Raw genomic sequence first — 22,047 nt, 5'->3', positions numbered from 1 at the left:
GAGCCATTAGGCCCCATTTCAGATGACTAGTCTCAGTATGTCGAATGCCTAGTGTTCTTTTTTACCACTAACGACATTGTGGGGCAGGAGAAGAAGAGGGGGATTCTTTTGTCCTCATGTGGGAGCAAAACGTATGGGCTGTTCCCCAGCCTTACATCACCTAGTGCCTCAAATTTGAAGACTTTCGACGAGTTAATAAAAATTGTTCAAAACAATCTGAGAACAAAGCCCTCAGTTACTATGCAGGTCTTCAGGTTCAATTCAAGGAACAGGCTTCTGGAGGAGACAATAACTGACTATGTGGCCATTTTAAAGGCATTATCTGAGCATTGTGAATTTGAAATGTCCATTAGTGATATGTTGAGAGATCGGCTGATATGCGGGCATCGAGATGATACTATCCTAAGGCGTTTGCTAGCTGAACCTAGTCTAGATTTCAATAAGGCATTGGAATTAACTACCACGATGGAGAGTGGTGGTAGAACTTTCAAAGTTATAAAAGATACACAAAATGGCACCGTCCATCTGGTCAGATGGAACAATCCGGCAACAAAAGGTGTGAAAACTTCGGACTCCACAGAAAGATGAGAGAAATGCTCTTTAGCTCCAGACCATTGAAAAGAAAAGGTACTGCAGCGAAAACCCACAAAATAAATGAGAGAAATACATCCAGACCTCCAGTGAGCGAACGACACTCAAACAATCAAGTGCTTCTTCTGCCACTGCTATGGCCACATAAGGCAGCACTGCAGAGAAAGGCTAAAACAACACTATAAAGGCAGAAGGAAAAATCGTGAAATATGCCTCATGGAAGAACCAGACATCGATGTCCGTCTTTGGCAAGCATGCATTTAGATATCTGAGTAAAGAGACCCATCCTTTGAAGTTAGAAGTTTTGGACACAAAGCTGAGGATACACACAGGTGCAGAAATAAGACTGAAAGAGTTCTGTCAAGTCTCGGTGATGTATGGGGATCAATCTGAAAAGTTGTCCTTGGTAGCTGGAGAGGGCCCCAGCTTAACGGGCTGCAACTGGCTCGAAAAAGTTAAATTGAAATGGGCTGAAACTCTTCAAATTACAATGAAAGGCTTAGAGGAATTGTTGCAAAAATGCTTCCATTTTCAACAACGAGTTAGGCAGGATTCGAGGGCAACAGGCCAGAACCCATATAGACCCAAATGCAACCCCCAGATTTATAGGAGCCAGACCAACCCCTTATGGTCTCGGGGGCAAAGCCGAAACCAAACTGGGCAGTCTGGAAAAATTAGGCATCATACAACCAGTGCAACGTTCTGAGTGGGCGGCACCCATTGTACCTGTACTGAAGCCGGACCTAATCATGCATTTATGCGGTGACTATAAGCTAACTGTCAATGAGGTGGCCAAACTCGATAGACATCTGATACCGAAGATTAAGGAATTGTATTGAAAGTTGGCAGGGGCACCACATATTTGAAATTAGACATGAGCCATGCCTACCACCAGGTGGAGTTGGAAAAGGACTCTAGGCAATTTCTCACCATTAATACACACCGAAGATTGTATCAATATACACGTTTACCCTTTGGGGTTTCCTTGGCACGTGCTATTTTCCAAAGAACAATGGAAAACTTGCTCCAAGGATTGCCCCATGTTATTGTTTACTTGGATGACGCATTGGTCATGGGACTGACCAACGATGAACACTTAGCAAACCTAGAAGAGGTGCTCAAACATTTTGCACAAGCGGGGTCTATGTTTAAAACCAGAGAAGTGTCTGTTTAAGATAAGGAGGTAGTTTACTTGGGCCACAAGGTTGATGCGCAGGGCCTGCCTCCTGTGGAAGAAAAAGTCCAGGCCATTTGCTAGGCACCTGACCTGAGAAATATCACAAAGCTTAAGGTCTTCTTAGGCATGGTAAACTACTACAGCCGGATCCTCCCATATTTCTCGACTGTGCTGGCCCCATTGTATGGTCTGCTTAAGAAGAACTAGAAATGGAGTTGGCAAGCCCCACACCAGGATGCCGTCCTGAAAGTGAAGTGATTATTAAGATGATTAGCCTTGGTCCACTTTGACACCAAGAAGGAATTAATTTTAACATATGATGTGTCCCGTTATGGAATAAGGGCTGTCCTTTCACATGGATGGTGGATGGTTCTGAACGACCCATTGGTTATACGTCTTGCACACTCAGTGTCTGGAGCAACGATATTCCCAAATTGAAAAAGAGGCCTTATCTATCGTGTTCAGCATCTGGAAGTTTCACCAATATCTCCACGGTCACCATTTCCATATTATAACCGACCACAAGCCCGTGCTGGGATTATTTGGAGAATATAAAGCAATATCACCTATCGCATCAGTTCGCATCCAGAGATGGGCACTAATATTAGCTGCCTATGAATACACTATTGTTCACTGTTCATGAACTCAAATCTCACATGCCGACGCACTAAGTTGCCTTCCCCTGCCAGCTAATAACGGGAAGGCTCCTATTTCCCAGGAACTGGTTTTAGTGCTAAATTTTCTGGATTCCTCTCCTGTTCATTCCAGACAAATCCATGAGTGGACAAGCCGGGACCCATTATTGTCTAATGTCTGGGAGCAGGCCTTGAATGGTTGCTCAGGTGGATCTAAAAGGAGATGAAGCCCTATTCTAATCGCAGATATGGACTCTCCTGCCAGGGTGGCATATTACTCTGGGGAGCAAGGGTTACCGCATCCCCGAGGGGGCGAAGGGCATTATTAGCCGAGCTACATAGTGCTCACCCAGGCATTAGCAGAATGAAGATGCTTGCACACAGCTATTTGTGGTGGCCAGGCATGGACTTAAATATAGAAACCCTGGTCAAAAACTGTCCTCAATGCCAGCAAGTACAAAAGCTCGCCCCCTTAGCTCCATTGCACCCATGGGAATGGCCGGGATGGCCAGGGGCGCGCCTCCACGTCCATTTCATGGGACCCTTCTTGGGCACAATGTTCCTTTTACTGATTGACTCCCAGTCCAAATGGATGGACGTCTATGAAGTCTGGTCACCCACACCAGCTGCCACCATAGACCGTTTGCGGCAGAGTTTTGCAGTGCATGGGTTGCTGGAGGTCCTCGTGTCTGATAAGTGGGGAGTAACGAGTTCCACAGGTTCACGACCCTTAATGGCATTACCCATATCAAAACCTCACCCTACCACCCAGTACCAAATGGCATGGCTGAGCGGGCAGTCCAAACCTTTAAATCCAGGGTGAAAAATATACAAGGGGATTCCATAAGCACAAGATTGTCCTGGTTCTTGTTCGCATAGTAGACCACGCCACACATAATAACCGGCATTGCCCCTGCAGAACTATTAATGAAGAGATGTCTCCACACCCGCCTGACCCTTATCTGGCTAAACTTAGAGGGGAGGGTAGAGAAAAGCCAAGAGACGCAGAAGATCAGGCATGATGGTCATGGTCGTGAAAGGACTTTCACGGTGGGAGATGCGGTCCTCTTGAAGAACTTTGGAGATGGATCCAATTGGCTGTTTTGTGAGGTGAGTGCAGTAACTGCACTCTTCTCCTATAATGTATCAGTAAACGATTGGATAATTAGATGACACGCGGATCATCTCCACAAAAGAACACCAGTCCCACAAGAAGAAATGCAGTCTTCATCTACGCTTGAGTGCCACATGTAGAGGACAGGTCACATGATTTGGAAGCACCAGTGGGGCCTGTGGGACCTGAGGGGCTCAGGGAGACAAACCTGCCAATTCCCACTGAGGAACCTAGTGGACAACTGTCCCCTGGAAAGGAGGTCGCGGAAAAACCAGCCAGGGTTATTGAACTGAGATGCTCAACACGTTTGAGAAAACCTCCTAATAGACTTGACCTGTAAATAGTTATTGTGTAAGTAGTTAATGTGCTTTAAGCTTGTTAGCTGTACTTTTAAGTAAAAGGGGAGGGATATGGTAAAGTGAGGTACCCCTGTCCCTTTAAGAGAATGAAAGTGTGCTGATCATGTGTCAGCACTGACAAATCACTGTACAGTGCGGGCAACTGGGAACTGTAAGTTTAGTTCTGGAGGTTTCTGAGTGAGCATGTATGATCTGCTGCTTGGCCCTATTTCTCAATTAACCATCACTGTTTATTCTTACATTAGTCTATTCCTGTTATTGATTGCAAGCAGCAACTGAAGAGAACAAAGGAAGGGGTACAGTTAGAGTTCGGTTGGCCAACTAACTCATTTACCCAGGACATAAATCTGTGCAAACCCTTACCTTGGAACTTCTGAGAGGGATTCCCCAGCGCATCTTTGGGGTACCTCCCAAGTCCAACGCTGGGGAGCTCGGAGGTTATGGCCCAAAGTCTTTCTAAATGCCCAGCTATAACCTCTTTAACGATCAACTCTAACACTTTCTCCACAATAGAGGTCAAGCTAACTGGCCTATAGTTTCCTGCTTTCTGCCTCCCTTCTTAAATAATTACTTTTCAGTCTGATGGAACCTTTCCAGAATCTAGGGAATTTTGGAAAGTTAGCACTAATGCATCTAGTACCTCATTAGTCACCTCTCTTAAGGCCCTAGGATGAAGTCCGTTAGGACTCGAAGACTCGTCAGCCTGCAGTTCCATCAGTTTGTTCAGTACTGCTTCCCTAGTGATTGTAATTTCACCAAGTTCCTCTCTCCCATCCACCTTCTGATTTACAGCTATTACTGGAATGTTTTTTGTATCTTCTATAGTGAAGACAGAGGCAAAATAGTTGTTCATTTCATCCACCATTTCCATATTATTTACTATTAATTCCTCATTGTCACTCTCTAGAGGACCAACACACACTTTACTTACTCTTTTCCTTTTTAAATACCTGTAGAAACCCTTGTTTTTACATTTCTAGCTAGCTTCCTCTCATACTCTAATTTCTTTCTCCTGATTAACCTTTCAGTCATTCTCTGCCATTCTTTATATTCTGACCAATCATCTGACCTGCCACTCATCTTTGCATAGTTGTATGCTTTTTCCTTAATTTTGATGCTTTCGCTGACTTCTTTAGTTAACCATGGATGGTGGGTCCTCCCTTTAGAATTTTTCCTTATAGTAGGAGTATACGTATTCTGAGTATTCTGAAATACCCCCTTTAATGTCTGCCACTGCTTCTCTATTGATTTAACCCCTGGCCTAGTATCACAGTTAACTTCTGCTAGCTCAACTTTCATGCCCACATAGTTGCCCTTATTTAAGTTTAAAATACTCGTCTTAGACCCACTCTTCTCCCTTTCATACAGGATGTAAAATGCAATCATATTGTGGTTGCTGCTGCCTAGGAGTACCTTTACCCTGAGGTCATTAATTAATCCTGTCACATTACACAATACCAAATCTAATATAACCTGCTCTCTGGTTGGTTCCAGAACATGCTGCTCTAAGAAACCATCTTAAAAGCATTCTGTGAACCTCTCGTCCAGGCAACTACTGCCAATCTGGTTTTTCCAGTTTATATGTAGATTAAAGTCACCCATGATTATTGCTGTCCCTTTATCACAAGCACCCAATATTACTTCTTATATAATTTGTCCCACACTGTGGTTACTGTTAGAGGGCTTAACACTCCTACTAGTGACTTCTTTCCCTTACTATTCCTCATCTCCACTCAAACTGATTCTACATCCTGATCTCCTGAACCAAGTTCACCCCTAACTATTACACAAATGCCATCCTTGATTAACAGTGCTACCTCTCCACCTTTGCCTAGCTTCCTATTCTTCTTGACTGCCATATACCCCTCAATATTCAGGGCCCAATCTTTGTCATCCTACAGCCACATCTCCGTAATGGCTATCAGATCATATTTATTTACTTCAATGTGCGCTATCAATTCATTTACTTTGTTATGAATGCTACATGCATTCAGATACAGAACCTTTAGTTTTGTCTTTTTGTTATCTTTGTAATATCCAGTCTTGATTCTTTGTGCATTCTTAGGTTTTTTTTCCTCTGTCCCTCCTTGCCATTCTCCAACCCTCATTTCCCATATTACCATTTTTCTCTCTTCCATTGTCCCTGCTCTTTGATATACCAGATCTTTCTACATTTGATCCCATGCCCCCACTATTTAGAATAAAACCCTCTCTACTTCCCTAGTTATGCAGTTTGCAAGAACACCGGTCCAAGCATGGTGTAGACTGTCCCAACGGTACAACCCCCACTTTCCCCAGTACTAGTGCCAGTGTCCCACAAATCGGAACCCACTTCTCCCACACCAGTGTTTGAGCCACATGTTCATCTCTCTAATTTTATGTACCTTATGCCAATTTGCACATGGCTAAGGTAATAATCCAGAACCTTTGAGGTTCTGCTTTTCAATTTGGTACCTAACTCCTCACACTCTCTATGCAGAACCTCTTTCCTAGTTCTACCTATGTCGTTGGCACCTACATGAACAACGACAACCAGATCCTCCTCCTCCCACTGCAAGTTGCTCTCCAGCCCTGAGCAAGTGTCCTTAACCCTGACACCAGGCAAGCAACATAGCTGCCCGGACTCTCACTGTTTGCTGCAGTCAATCCCCCTCACTATGCTGTCCCCTACTACCACTACTTTCCTTTCTGCTCCCCCCACTTGAATGGCTTCCTGTACCACGGTGCCTTGGTCAGTTTGCTGATCCATCCTGTAGCTCCTGCTCTCATCCAAACAAGCTGATAGAACCTCAAACCTATTGGACAATTACAGAGGCTCATACTCCTGCCCCTTGCCTGCCTCACTCACAGTCACACCCTCTTGTCTCTGACCACAGACCAAATCAGAAGACCCTATCCTAACTGATGTGACTGCCTCCTGGTACAGAGCACCCGGGTAACTTTCCTCCTCTCTGATGTGTCGCAGGGTCTGCAGCTAAGCCTCCAGCTCAATGACTCTGAGCCAAAGTTCTTCAAACCAGATTCAACCAGTTAGCTCTCACAGTAGAGAGTGAGTTTACCCTGTCTAAGCTGCGAGAAAAGAAAAGAACTTAGCCTGCTTGCACAGACTTTCCAGTCACTGCTAATTACAGACTAGATAAGATTTTAAGAGCAAAATTTAAGAACAAAATTAACACTTTAAACTCCCCCACTCACCAAACTCTAAGTCTGCACTCAGTTTCCTCAGCTGCACTCTGTTTATTGGTGTAACCCTGTCAGAACAATCCAAAATTTGCAATTTAAATTGCATTTTCAGATGGTTCCCAGTACAGGGCAATTGCCCAGGGGAAGTTTGCACTTCTGGGCAATTGCCATGCAAACCTTACTCTGAACTTTGGAAGGGGATTCCCCAGCGCATCTCTGGGGTACCCCCAACACAATCCGACACTGGAAAGCTCAGAAGTTAAGGCCCAATAATTTACAACATACCAAATCACCTTTAAGTTATATGCTGTGGAATTTCCTTTGGGGCCGATTGATTCTGATTCTCTCTGTCTTAGCCTATACAGCCTATACAGTGTCGTGTGCACAGAGTCATTTACTCCCATTATTTCACAATAGATCGTGCAATTCAGCATTTAATTTCTTGCACAAGTATCAGATCCTCTGTTCTGACCCTTAAATTCTCCAGGGAGAGAACTTGAGTTAATTGTTGCCATAAAAAAACACACCAATCAAATCAAACAGCACAAAGAGGAAATGCATGTGTCATGTGCAGTTCCTGAAATGGCTGTTGCTACATTTCTTTCCTTGGTTTCCAAACTACTGCTGGTTACACACTGCCGCTATTTACGCTCGTACAGGCTCTATAGCTTACTCAGTGGGTTCAGCCCTGAACAGAAACTGCAGATAAGAATCATGGATAGATTAGGAATTCTTAAATATGCAAAGTGAAGCCTGTTGAAACAGGGCAGGTTATGTGCAAGACATAAGATGTTGGAGAGTACACCAGGTGTGTTGGAGAGTCCTGCAGCACAGATTCCATTACAATTGAATGCAATTCCTTGTGGCTCAGTAAAGTGGTTTTACTCATTATCATTTGTTCTGTCTGACACCTAATCTGGTTACCAAAAAGACATATGAAACAGGAAGGAGCCATTCAGTCCTTTGAACCTCTTACCCCATTCAATTAGATCATGGCTGCTTTGTATATTAACTCCAGTTGCATGTCCCCTTACTACTCTTGCCTAACAAGAATCTATCAAACTTGACCTTGAAATTGCCAACTGATCCCCCTTAACAGTTTTTTGAAGGGAGAGAGGACCAGATTTCTCTACCCTTTGTGTGAAGAAGCATTTCTTGACAGTAACCATGAACAATCCCAGTTCTAATTTTAAGGTTATGCTTCCTTGTTTGGACTCCCCCACTAGAGCAAATAGTAATCCTGATCTAGCCTATCAAATTCTTTACTATAAATAAGAAAACATTAAATAAAGGGTAAAAACAGAATCTGCAGCAGTAACCCCAGCTGGACAGCCATGCAGCTTAATATAGTGTCCAGCTGTTTTTTTTCTCTTTGCAGCACACACATCTCAGTAAGAAAACAAAATAACACTATGGAGGTTGTATTATCCCAGCAATTACAGCAGTAATTAAAACGCTCTACTAAAGCCACATAGCCTACACCTTTAAATATTGGTTACTATAATAGCTTCTACCTTCATAACATTGCTTTCCACTGAATGAAAGCTGAGATGTGTTGTGATGTGCTGGCACATGGGGCAGACACACGCAAGACCAGACACAACCTATCCTGAGGTGAGAGGGTGGGAGACAGTTCACTTGCACAAGCTTCCCACCTAATTTCAGATAGGCATATAAATGCATAATGTTGGTATTTTCCTTACATAACTGGGATTGGCAGCCATTCCTGGGGAGGCTATTCACAAACCACACACCCGATCCAGTTGCTGAGCAATTTTTTAAAATTCTGATTTAAGCTTTAAAATTGTTACACATCCTTTACCTCGAACTTCCTGCTTAGATTTGTGAAGCAGGTGAGCTAAAAACCCATACAAAACAAATGGTGAAGAGTCGCAGGATCGCTTAATTAATTGTGTCTTGTTCAAAAAAGGCTGGAGGAGGCTGTCTCAAGGAATGAGGAAGCTGGTTTCTTCAGGAGGTAGTTCATTCATTCATCTCAGGCAATGACAGAACTGGTTTATTCAGGTAATAGTATACAAGGCTCTCTCTATCACAACGTTTCTCCTCTCAATTTTATTGATGCTTTTATAGTCATCGTTTCTCTGAACTATCTTATTCCTCTCAAACACCATCTTTATCCTATCTGATGGAATTAAAACATCGCCTCCTACACTATTTCATCCATTCTTTCCCAGGACATCTAGATGGTTGGTCTCTTCCTTTCCCTCAGTCACCCTTTGTAAACTTTGAAAGCCCACCCTTGATATCATCTAACTGCTGTATCTGCATGAAACCTATTGTCTCTTTACAACCCTGGTGATTAATACATTTTGGCTTTGGTCCTTCACCAATGTTTCTCAATTTAAAATAACAAGAAACAGGGCTGGTTCAGCCAGCCGAGGCTGAAGCAGCCCCAGGCAATAAAAGATAGTTGTCTTGTTCACCAGTAACAATAACATGCATTTATTTCAGGGCTTCAGTCTGGAAAGAAATCTCCAGGAGCTTCACAGAGACATGAGGGAAGCAGACATTGAGCCAAACAAGGAGAGATTGGGAAGCTTGTTTAAATAGGTAGGTTTTAAGAAGGGGCTTAAATGAGGAGTGGAGGGTGGGTGGAGAGGTTTAGGAAGAGTGGGACCCAGGTGGCTGAAGGGATGACCATCAATTGTAAAGAAGGGAGCGGGTTTGCACAAGAGGCAAGTGCCAGAGGAACTTGGGAGAAGGGGCTGGCGGGTATATATTTCAGGTCTTTAAGCAGTTACTGAGGCTGGAAGGGAGGAAATCATAGAGGAATTTAAAACTGAGAATTAGAATCATAAATTTGAGGCATTGGGAAGTAGATGTCAATGTAGATCTACGAGGGCAGGAGTGATTGGTAAGGCTGAAGTCTATAAAGCGTGAAGGGTAAAAGACCAGCTGAGATTGTTGGAATAAATGAGTCTAGAAGAGACAAAGTCACATACAAGGGTTTCAGTGATGGCTGTGTGGAGACAGATGTTACAGAGAAAGGCACAAGTGATGGAGAAACTGTGGTGTCAGAAGTTCAGCAGGAGGCATTCATAATGAGGAAATGAACCAAGCTCTCAGGCAACTAAAAGTGAAACTAACTGTTACTTCCATTTTAATTTTGTCTTATTCAGAAAGGACTAGGGAACCTTGACAGTTTCATTGTATAGCACGCATCAAGCGTGAGTCCTTGAGGATGGTCTGGATTGTGACTATCACTCTCCTACTTTTCTCTTCACATGCCTTGTGTACAAACCCAGGATTGAAAGTGAGAGTAACACAGAAAGCCTTGGAATATGGTAAGTGTGGATAAATAAGCCTAGTAATCTATCTCTGTGGACTTTTCTTTTGTTAGGTTGAAGGGCTCTGAGATTTTGTGGTGTGTTACTACTTTATATTGGGTTTGGAAATGGAACTTATTTTGATGTATGTGAATTTCTTTAAAAAATGAAGCTGCAGATAATATTTCCCTAATGTTGACTTTTCTTGGACCTTGGCCAAATCTGAAACAATCATAATGAGTTCCCGTTCACTCTTAGTTACTTGTGCTTACAAATCCATCAGCCTCCCCTATTACCTCTGGGCTAAATCCAATGTGCAGGGCTTGATCCTGAACTTTGGTTTCTTGCTGCATCCATTATAGTACTAGGATGACCTTTCACCTTCGAAACAACATCAATCTCTGCCCCCACTCCGCTCTCAATGCTGATTGTAAAGGGTTAACTCCATTATTAGCTACTTAGCATGTGTGTAAGGAGTTATGCCACAGTGATGTCACTTACTGAGAGAAGATGAGTGAGAAGCATCTTAGAGAGGAGCTGTAGCTATGTCCTGATGATCTGTAACCTTGCAAATAGTTTGTGATGTAAACAAAAGTATTTTGAATGAAAGACCATTGCCTCCAGCAAGATTTTTTCTAGAGTAATAAACCAATGCATCCCAAGGCAACACCACAATAACAGCCTGATCAGACTCTAATCCATGTTTTTCTCTTTGTGGGGCTTACTTTCTGTAGTATTCTCCAATTCTCCATAATTTGCAACAAACTCAGAATATGACTGCCATACCCATTGTCCATTCACAGCCTTGCATTCTACTTCTCACTAGCTCCCCCGGTTCCCTGTATCCTTCCACTGGCTCCCAGTGCCCGTCTGCTGAATCCTGTGAAATTACTGGCTCCCTGCCCACCTCTGTTTCCCTGTTATCAATTACCTTTGAATGTCTGCATGGCCTTCCAACACTCTACCTTGGTGACCAATTTAACTCTTTATCTCTTCTCATTCTCTTCACTCCCCTGACTTCTTAGTCCACATTGTCTCCTCTTCTCGATTGGTAGCCACATTTGCAGCTACTATGTCCCTGCCCTGGCCTCCTTAAATCACTTTGCCATACCTTCTACTTCACTACTTTTAAAAACCTTCTCTACAATTAACTGTACCTGAAATTTTTCTATGTCCTGATGAATACCACATAAATGCAAATTGTTGCGATGGTACTGGGATGGAATCCATGGTTTCAAATATTGTATTTTTTGAGACATACCCTAACTGAAAAGGGAAACTAAAAAGGGAAAGTGACATTCCCAGTTTCTGAGGAAATGAAGATTCAAACTGAGATTGGAAACCAAAATGTCTGGCGAAACTGAAACTGGTTAAAACCATATAGAAAGGACAGAGAGCTATCAGAGTTCAGATGATGATTCCAGTGGTACAGTACAGGCAGGCTGAAGAAGACAGAGACTAGACTAGGGGCTGAGAATTGGCAAATATACAGTTTCTAGAGCTGTTTCTGTAACTTGAAAATAACATTGGCAGATCTACACCATCCAGGCTGTTATAAGTAGAATTAAAGTGTTCTACAGACATGTGCCATTTTTATGAATTACTGTACATTGATCTAATGTAATAAATACTCTTGTGGGTTAATCTATATTGTCATTTACTAGTTCAGTGTTGTCCAATAGAAATTGCTGACTAGCCACCTGAATGGCTACTGCAAAATTATTTTATCCAGAGACTTATTTTACACTCAATACAAGTCAAACAGTTCTGATGAAGCATCATCAATGTGAAACATTAACTCTGTTTCTCTCCATTGATGCTACCTGACCTGCTGAGTATCTGAGTATTTCGAAACATACAGAATATATGTATATTTACTGAAACACCAGCACCATTCAGTAACCAAGGGAGCATTGCTCACAAATATTAAAAAAAAACACACGCAATCTGCTGTTCATCTTACCATTTTACCAAAAAGTGCTTAAAACAGTTAAAAGTTGACATGCACACACCACGAAAGTATGAGTATTGTGATCCCCTGTTCCCCTGTCCAACATGTCAATTACTCATTGTTTATTTACTAACCAGAAATATCACACCTGGTTTCCCAGTGAGCCACGTGTGTCTTGTGTAACTATGTGCACCAGTGTTATCCATGCATACTTATAAGCAATGGTCATTGAAACATGTCTTCACACTTTTCTCTCCTGCAAAGCTGCAGGGGCTTAGCATCAACATAATCTGTTGTAAGGTTGTTTGATGTCTCATTAAAAGATACGGAGGCTTGCGTGGTTGAACATAATCTGTTATTGTTAACACATAACTATATAAATATCTCCAAGGTATAGACCCATCTAGGCTCCCTCTACACCACTCTGTCTCCTGTCTACTGTCATGTGTCTCTCTACCTCATACTCTGTGCAGTACTGTTTTCCAGTCCCACATTAATCTTTGCTATGCCGAACACCCTCATACTATACCCTACAGGACTCAGACGAGAGTTTCCAGTGGAATAGATGAAGTGGGGTATGTAATGTGTAGCACTCCCCAGTAACAACCACTAATGGAGGAGAGTGCTGGTATGTACTGGTGTGGTAGCTAAAAGCATGGGTTTTACTAGTCTGTCCTCCAATGTGTACCAGAAAGCTCTGGTATTCTCTAACATCTGGTTTATGACACAGGTCGGGAGATTGGGATACAGGTGTTGCAACAGAAACTACGGGAGATTCAGATTCCAGATGTCAGTGGCAAGGCAGATGTGCCTGTGATTGGCCACGTACATTACCACATCACAGGGTGAGTAAGTGGAGTGTTCTGCAGGAAAATGTATGAGTATTGCTGAAATAAAGACATTTTTTTAAGCTTTTCGTCCTGCACGCATCAGGACAATTCACAAGAAAATACCAATGTCAGGGAAAACAACATACTTATACTGTATGGGAAGAGAGCGCTGATTGGTTGGCAAGTAGACTCGCGCAAACTCATGAACGGGCCTAAGGCCATAACTTTTGGCCCTGAAAAGTGCCCAGTCTACCTCAGATTACCCTGGAAGGGCAAGATATCTCAAAAACTTGAGCAACAGGTGAAGCTAGCTGTTCATGTAGTTATTATGCAGTAGCAACAGAGAGGGATTTGCCACCATCAAGCCAAAAAAGATGTTCTGCCTATGACACAAATGAGTGATATGGTGTATGAACTAACTTTTGAACGATTCCAGAACTTCTATATCATGCCCAGTGAACCATTCCAGGTGTTTATAACTCTATTTGTGAAGTACCAACACAGAACTCTATGAAATCTCTGTGCTCCTCTAATTCTGGTCTCCTGCACATCCCTGATTTCCTTTTCTCCCCAATGGTTGTTGTGCCTTTAGCTACCTAGGCCCAGAGAGGTATTTGCCACCAACAAGATGCTGCCATCAAACCAAAAAGACGTTCTGCCTATGACACAAATGAGTGATATGGTGTATGAACTTCAGTGCCAGCTATGCTAGGTATGTAGGCCATTAGGCCCAAAGACTGGTGGATCCAGAGTGCCACCCGCCTCATGCTGCCAGGAGAACTGGCCCAAAGCTTGGCAATTCCCTCCGTAAACCTCTCTGACTCTCTACCTCTCTCTCCTCATTAGGACACTCCTTTAAGCCTACCTCTTTGGCCAAGCTTTTGATAACCCTCCCTAATATCTCCTTATGTGGCTCAGCTTCAAAGTTTGTTTAATAATTGCTCCTGCGAAGCGTCTTGAAGCATTTTACTATGTTAAAGGTGCTACATAAATGCAACTTGTTGTTGTAAAGCTTGTTAATATAAGTGCTGAATTTGTCTTTTTATTCTTGTGTCTATTTGTCTTGTAATTATGGTTTAATTTACAATGGTGCTTAGGATTGACCTATTCTATTGACTTGCTATCTTACAGCGCGAGGTTCTGGCTCATTTGCTTCAATTCAAGGCTGAACAGTTTAAATGTCCCTAAATTAATAACTCAATCCTCTGACCTTTGGAATCAGCCCCTTGGCCCTGCCCTGCACCATTTTCACTGCTTGGGTATTGCCTATGACTCAGTGATCAGAACTGAGCACAGTACTCAGAACATTGCTTGGCTGGAATATGATACAGCTTCAGCATGACAGGTTGTACCCGGTCAGACCCCATCGGCAGTACCATCTTCAATTCTGGGCACCACACCTCAGGAAGGATACATTGGAGGTGTTGCAATGCAGATTCATCAGAATGATATCAGGACCAAAAAGGGTTAAATTATGAAGACAGATTGCATAAAGTTAGAACAGAATTACCTGGAAAAACTCAGCAGGTCTGGCAGCATCGGCTGAGAAGAAAAGAGTTGATGTTTCGAGTCCTCATGACCCTTCAACAGAACTGGTTGAAGGGTCATGAGGACTTGAAACGTCAACTCTTTTCTTCTCCGCCGATGCTGCCAGACCTGCTGAGTTTTTCCAGGTAATTCTGTTTTTGTTTTGGATTTCCAGCATCCGCAGTTTTTTGTTTTTATGAATAAAGTTAGCTTGTATTCCCCTGAGGTTAGAAAATTGGGGAGAGTTGTGATCAATGTGTTTAAAAATGATCAAGAAATGACCAATAGCACAGATCAAAAGAAACTTTTTCTCTGGCGAAGGAATTAAGAACAAGGAAATTAGAGCCAGGAGGTTGAGGTATGAAATCAGGAAGTATAAATTAATGTATTCTCTCTCTCTCCAAAATGCTGATACTGAGAGATAAATGTACCATCAAGATTGAGGGAGATAGTTTTTTTTTGATAGTTAAATGTATCAAGGAATATGGAACAAAGTTTGGAAATGGAATTGAGATAGAGATCAGCTATGATCTGATATACTGACTAGAACAGACTCAAGGGGCTGAATGGCTTTCTCCTGTTCCTGTACTCCTGACTTGGTGATATAATTGAGCAGACTGTAAAGTGCTGGTCTGCGATGGTTAGTATTAACTATCCAGTCACACACACATCTCTTTTAGCCCCTTTTTCTGAGCTCATTAAGTAAGCATTTCCCCATCATTTATTCCAATCTATTGGATTTCACAACCATTGTACTTCCCATTTGTCTAGATGGTGCAATGGAACCAGGTACAGGAAATGCACCAGTAACTACAGGATTAAGCAAAGGTTGCTGCTGTCTGAAACTAGGAACTAGACTTGCCAGACTGGGATTTTGAGAGTTTTTCTCCAGAAAACTAGCCCAGTTACTTCATTATTAGGACAGATGTAGCCTCCAGCTCTACCTCTACTGGAAATCACGGATCAGCCTTTGTCTCATTATCCAGGGTGTCCGCCATGTCGCCTCACAAAGGCAACTTTTATTTAAGTGGAGAGAAACTTCAGAATACTTCAGTGCAGAGGGATCTGGGTGTCCTCGTGCATGAATCGCTGAAAGCTAGTATGCAGGTACAGCAGGTAATAAGGGAGGCAAATGGAATTTTGGCATTTATTGCTAAAGGAATAGAGTATAAAAATAGGGAAGTGTTGTTGCAACTGTACAAGGCATTGGTGAGTATGCACCTGGAGTACTGTGCACAGTTTTGGCCCCCTTACTTGAGGAAGGCTGTAGTTGCACTGGAAGCAGTTCAGAGGAGATTCACTAGATTGATTCCAGAGATGTGGGGCTTGTCTTATGAGAAGAGATTGAGTAGTTTAGGCCTTTTCTCGCTAGAGTTTCGATGGATGAGAGGAGATCTAATTGAGATATGTATGATGCTAAAGGGGATAGACAAAGTAGACGTGGCACGGATGTTTCCCCTTGTGGGGCATTCTAGAATGAGAGGCCATAGTTTTAGGCTAAGTGGTGGTGGATTTAAATCAGAGATGAGAAAGAATTACTTTTCTCAAAGGGTCGTGTATCTGTGGAATTCACTACCTCAGAGTGCAGTGGATGCCAGGACGCTGAATAAATTTAAGGAGGAGGTAGACAGATTTTTAATTAGTAATGGGTTGAAAGGTTATGGGGAGAGGGTGGGAAATTGGAGTTGAGGCAGAAATGAGATCAGCCATGATCGTAATGAATGGTGGGGCAGGCTCGAATGGGCTGAATTGCCTACTCCTGCTCATGCTGTCTTTCAGATGAGACGTTAAAATGAGGCACCTTCTACCCTTTCAGGTAGATGTAAAAGATCCCATGACACTAAAAGCAGATTATCTGGTCATTACCAGGTTGCATTAATCTGGCTGTGCACAAACTGACTGCTGTGTTTCCTATATTCCAGCAGTGACTACACTTCCATAGAATTTCATTGGCTGTAAAGCACTTTGGAATGTTCTGAGGTCATGATAGGTGCAATGTAAATCCAAATTCTTTCTTTAGAGACAGGGAGACCCTGGAATTTTAATAGGACAATGCTGTCACTAAGGGAGGATAGCCTCCTTAATCAAGGGGCATTTCACTTATCTCTGATTTTAGTCTATCTTTCACCACAATAGTTCTAGGTACATACAAGAGAGAGGGAGAAAATAGAGAACTACTGGCCAGTTAGCCTGACATCTGTCATTGGGTAAATGCTGGAATCTATTATTAAGGAAGCCTTAACAATGCATTTAGAAAATCATGGTATTGTCAAACAAAGTCAACATGGTTCTACAAAAAGGAAATCATGTTTGACAAATCTATTAGAGTTTTTTGAGGATGTAATTAGTAGGGTAAATAAAGGGGAACCAATAGATGTGCTATACTTAGGTTTCCAAAAGGCATTCAATAAGGTGTCATACAAAAGGTTAATATGCATGATAGGGGCTCAAGGAGTTGGGGATAAAATATTAGCATGGGTAGAGGATTAGCTAATGGGCAAGAAGCAAAGAGTAGGAGTAAACGGGACATTTTCAAGTTGCCAGGCTGTGACTAGTGGAATGCTGCAGTCTCAACTATTTACAATTATATTAGACCATAAGATATAGGAGCAGAAATTAGGCCATTCGGCCCATCGAGTCTGCTCCACCATTCAATCATGGCTGATTGGTTTCTCAACCCCATTCTCCTGCCTTCGCCCCGTAACCTTTGATCCCCTTACCAATCAAGAACCTATCTCGGTCTTAAATACACTCCATGACCTGGCCTCCACAGCCTTCTGTGCCAATGAATTCCATAGATTCACCACTTTCTGGCTAAAGAAGTTTCTCCTCATCTCTGTTCTAAAAGGTCTTCCCTTTACTCTGAGGCTGTGACCTCGGGTCCTAGTCTCTCCTACTAATTGAAACATTTTCCCCATGTCTACTCTATCCAGGCCTTTCAGTATTCTGTAAGTTTCAACCAAATCCCCCCTCATCCTTCTGAACTCCATTGAGTACAGACACAGAGTCCTCAAACATTCCTCATATGTTAAGCCTTTCATTCCTGGGATCATTCTCATGAAACTCCTCTGGACCCTCTCCAGGGCCAGAACATCCTTCGTGAGATACGGGGCCCAAAATTGCTCACAATATTCTAAATGTGGTCTGACCAGAGCCTTATAAAGCCTCAGCAGCACATCCCTGCTTTTATATTCTAGTCCTCTCGAAATAAATGCACTTGCCTTCCTAACTACCGACTCAACCTGCAAGTTAACCTTAAGAGAATCCTGGACTAGGACTCCCACGTCCCTTTGCACCCCAGATTTCTGCATTCTCTCCCCATTTAGAAAATAGTCTATGCCTCTATTCTTCCTACCAAAGTGCATGACCTCACATTTCCCCACGTTGTATTCCATCTGCCACTTCTTTGCCTATTCTCCTAACCTGTCCAAATCCTTCTGCAGCCTCCCCGCCTCCTCAATACTACCTGTCCCTCCACCTATCTTTGTATCATCTGCAAACTTAGCCAGAATGCCCTCAATTCCTTCATCTAGATCATTAATGTATAAAGTGAAAAGTTGTGGTCCCAACACTGACCCCTGCGGAACTCCACTAGTCACTGGCCGTCAGCCTGAGAAGGACCCCCTTATCCCCACTCTCTGCCTCCTGCCAAACAGCCAATCTTCTTTCCATGCTAGTACCTTGCCTCTAACACCATGGGCTCTTATCTTACTGAGCAGCCACCTGTGCAGCACCTTGTCAAAGGCCTTCTGGAAATCCAAGTAGATAACATCCATTGGCTCTCCTTTGTCTAACCTACTCGTTATCTCCTCAAAGAATTCTAACAGATTTGTCAGGCACGACCTCCTCTTGATGAAACCATGCTGACTTTGCCCGATTTTACCATGCATTTCCAAGAATTCTGAAATCTCATCCTTAATAATGGACTCTAAAATCTTACCAATGACCGAGGTCAGGCTAATCGGCCTGTAATTTCGTGTCTTTTGCCTCACTACCTTCTTAAACAGGGGGGTTACATTAACGATTTTCCAGTCCTCTGGGACCCTCCCTGACTCCAGTGATTCCTGAAATATCACCACTAACACCTCCACTATCTCTTCAGCTATCTCCTTCAGAACTCTGGGGTGTAATCCATCTGGTCCAGGTGATTTATCCACCTTCAGACCTTTCAGTTTTCCTAGCACCTTCTCCTTGATAATAGCCACCATTCTCACCTCTGCAACCCCCCCAACTCTCTTGAACTTTGGGGATGTTATTCGTGTCTTCCACGTGAAGACTGACGCAAGGTACCTATTCAGTTCCTCTGCCATTTCTTTGTTTCCCCACTACTACTTCTCCAACGTCATTTTCCAGTGGCCCATTGTCCACTTTTGCCTCTCTCTTACCCTTTATATATCTAAAAAAAACTCTTGCAATCTTCTTTTATATTACTGGCTAGTTTACCCTCATATTTAATTTTCTCCCTCCTTATTCCTTTTTTATTTGTCCTCTGTTGGTCTTTGTAGGCTTCCCAATCCCCTGGTTTCCTACTGCTCTTCGCCGCATTGTATGCTTTCTCTTTAGCTTTTATGCTATATATATATTAATGACTCAGATGAACAGACAGAGAGTAATGTATCTAAATTTGCTGATGATATAAAGCTAGATGGGAATGTAAACTGTGAGGAGGACACAAAGAGGCTGCAAAGAGATGTAGGCAGGTTAAATGAGCAAGCAACAAGGAGACAGATGGAGTATAATATGGGGAAGTGTGAGGTTATTCAGTTTGGTGATAAGAATAGAAAATGTCTTAAAATGCATCAAACTCGAGTTGATGTTCAGAGGGACCTGGATGTATATGTACAAGGAACATAGAAAGTTAGCATGTAGGTACAGCAAACAGTTAGGAAGACCAATGGCATGTTGGCCTTTATGCAAGGGGATTGGAGTACAAGAATGAGGAAGTCTTGCTGAAATTATGCAGGGCCTTGGCGAGACCACACCTGGAATACTGTGTTCAGTTTTGGTCTCCGTATTTAAGGAAGGATATATTTGCATTGAAGGCAGTACAGTGACGTTTCACCAGATTGGTTTCTGGGATGAGAGAGTTGTCCTACGACGAGTGGCTGAGGAATTTGGGCCTAAACTCTTCAGAGCTTAGAAGGATGAGAGATGATCTGATTGAAACGTATGAATTTCTGAAGGGGCTTGACAGGGTGGACACAGACATTGTTTCCCTTGGCTGGAAAATCTACAGCACAGGAGTCTCAGGTTTAGGGGCTAAGATGAGGAAAGATTTTGTCATTCGCAGGATTGTGATTCTTTGGAATTCTCTACCCCAGAGGATTGTGGATGTTCCATCATTGAATATTTTTAAGGCTGGGATAACTAGAGATTTGGTCTCAGAGAACCAAAGGATATGGGGAGTGGGTGGGAAGGTGGAGTTGAGGCAGAAGATCAGCCATGATTGTACTGAATGATGGAGCAGGCTGGACAGAGAGTATGGTGTACTTCTGTTCCTATTTCTCATGTAATGTTCACCCACCCAGATTTGTAACTAACAATGGAGTACATATACAGTAAAGTGTACTAGTAGATTTATGTTATGTTAGCATTAGGGAAAATACTGTGCATCAGTAGTCGATATTCAGCCTCATATTAAGGATCGTGCCAAGGAGGATTTATTGGGAAAGCAACAGAAATTGGTGGGGATTTGTCGTGTAATGACATTGAACAAATTAGGATGCGTTTTAATGCGAGAGTGAGATTGTCTTTAAGCTAATATTTCTGGAAATAAGATTATAACAATTCCAACCTCCCTAAAAATTTCTATTCCAGGTAGATCACTTTACCCAGTGCCTGTCCACAGCTATGATGAGAATGTAATAATAAATTGTTGTGTAAAACATTCTTTACAGGATACGCATTAATGATATTAGTCTGCCTCAGTCTGCAGTAGGATTCTATGCTGGAAACGGCATTAAGCTGTCCATTGACAATGCCTATATACACTTAACTGGACACTGGAGAGTGAAGTATCTTTTTATGTAAGTATTTAGCCCTTGTTTTTTCTATCACTTCCTTTAGTTCCCTCTTGAATGGACCGAACTGTTCCAAGGTGCTGTCAATCTCTTGTACCTCATCCAAACGCTCCATGCGTGGTTGATGTGCCTCTGGAGTCGTCCCTGGAATATAAAGTTAGTCTCAGTAATGGTGACCATGAAACTAACATTGCTTGTTGTAAAAATCCATGTGGTTCACCAATGTCCTTTAGGGAAGGAAATCTGCTATCCTTACTTGGTCTGCCCTACATGTGACTCCAGATCCACAGCAATGTGGTTGACTCTCAACTGCCCTCTGACATGGCCTAGCAAGCCACTCAGCTCAAGGACAATTAGGGATGGACAACAAATGCTGACCTTGTCAGCGACACCCACATGCCATGAAAGGATAAAGGGGAAAAAAAACTCAGTTTGTTCATCAATTTGTCCTCTAATGTATCCTCTCTCCAGTTAATGTCTTGTGACAGCTCCAATGTGTTTGCCTCTACAGATCGGACAGTGGTTCATTTGACCTCTCAGTGAACCATCTGTCAATATCAGAGGCAATAGGAATGACCCGAGACAATACTGGGCGTCCTGCAGTGCACAGTGCTGGCTGCACAGCCAATGTTGGCAGCTTAGACATCACCTTTCACGGAGGAGCCAGGTAATGGTGCAGTACTTCAGGAAAGCAATACATTTATCTTCCCCCTGCATAGGTTTCTTTTCTCCCTCTTTCCCCTCCTCTCCCAATCTTCCCTCCTCTCCCCAGAAGGCCTCTGGTATCTTGCTCAATTGACCATTTGAGGCTAGATGGTGATTGGTGTGCTCTATTTGGATAACAGCATCAAATCTGACATGCAGAAACATCAATATCTCACATAGCAGATTGGTTAATTATCTCATTGCTGTTTGTGGGATCTTGCTCTTTGTTAAATGGCTGCCAATTAAAACAATTATTGCACTTCAAAAAGTACTTTGTTGGCTGTGAAGCACTTTGGAACATCCTGAGGATGTGATAGGTGTTAGATTAATGCAAATTTGTTCTTTCCCTTCTATTTTTAAGATGTTGTATTTCTACAGTCACATAACATTCTGTCCTCCTGGCCAGCCTTGACCCTCATCTCATTCCTACAGCAGTGACTCTTAGCCTTGTCCATTACCCTATGTTAGTTTTTATTCACTGTATCCTGTCCCTTTCCAGCTGCTGGACTGCCTTACTCCAGCTGTCAATATATTTTTCTACTGTCCATACAGCTTTTCCTGCCCTGCTTTGGCCTGCAATGCCTGATTCCTGCACTGAAAGTCCAAGGACCTCCAGACCCAGTCTGGACTCTGATGCATGAGGCCCCCCACTGGTACCTTAAGAAAAT

General features: G+C 42.7%; 1 protein-coding gene across 4 annotated transcripts in view; it reads left to right on the top strand.

The window, feature by feature from the left end:
• The first annotated feature begins 8,807 nt into the window (after window positions 1–8,807).
• The window catches only part of LOC121287258 (bactericidal permeability-increasing protein-like), a 28,242-nt gene continuing 15,002 nt past the window's right edge, over window positions 8,808–22,047 (top strand). Inside the window, exons 1-6 of one of the 4 annotated variants that reach the window (XM_041204966.1) lie at window positions 8,808–9,084; window positions 9,532–9,630; window positions 10,200–10,364; window positions 13,028–13,142; window positions 20,552–20,680; window positions 21,186–21,341. In XM_041204966.1, the coding sequence (XP_041060900.1) occupies window positions 10,262–10,364; window positions 13,028–13,142; window positions 20,552–20,680; window positions 21,186–21,341 (503 nt within the window). In that variant the 5' untranslated portion in view covers window positions 8,808–9,084; window positions 9,532–9,630; window positions 10,200–10,261. The remainder of the gene's footprint in view (window positions 9,085–9,531; window positions 9,631–10,199; window positions 10,365–13,027; window positions 13,143–20,551; window positions 20,681–21,185; window positions 21,342–22,047) is intronic. The other 3 variants (XM_041204967.1, XM_041204964.1, XM_041204965.1) reach the window with 3 other exon arrangements.

Source organism: Carcharodon carcharias, chromosome 14 (assembly GCF_017639515.1).
Source record: "Carcharodon carcharias isolate sCarCar2 chromosome 14, sCarCar2.pri, whole genome shotgun sequence".
Lineage (NCBI taxonomy): Eukaryota > Metazoa > Chordata > Chondrichthyes > Lamniformes > Lamnidae > Carcharodon > Carcharodon carcharias.
The sequence above is the reverse complement of the archived record's forward strand: the minus strand, read 5'-3'. Positions and strand labels throughout refer to the sequence as shown.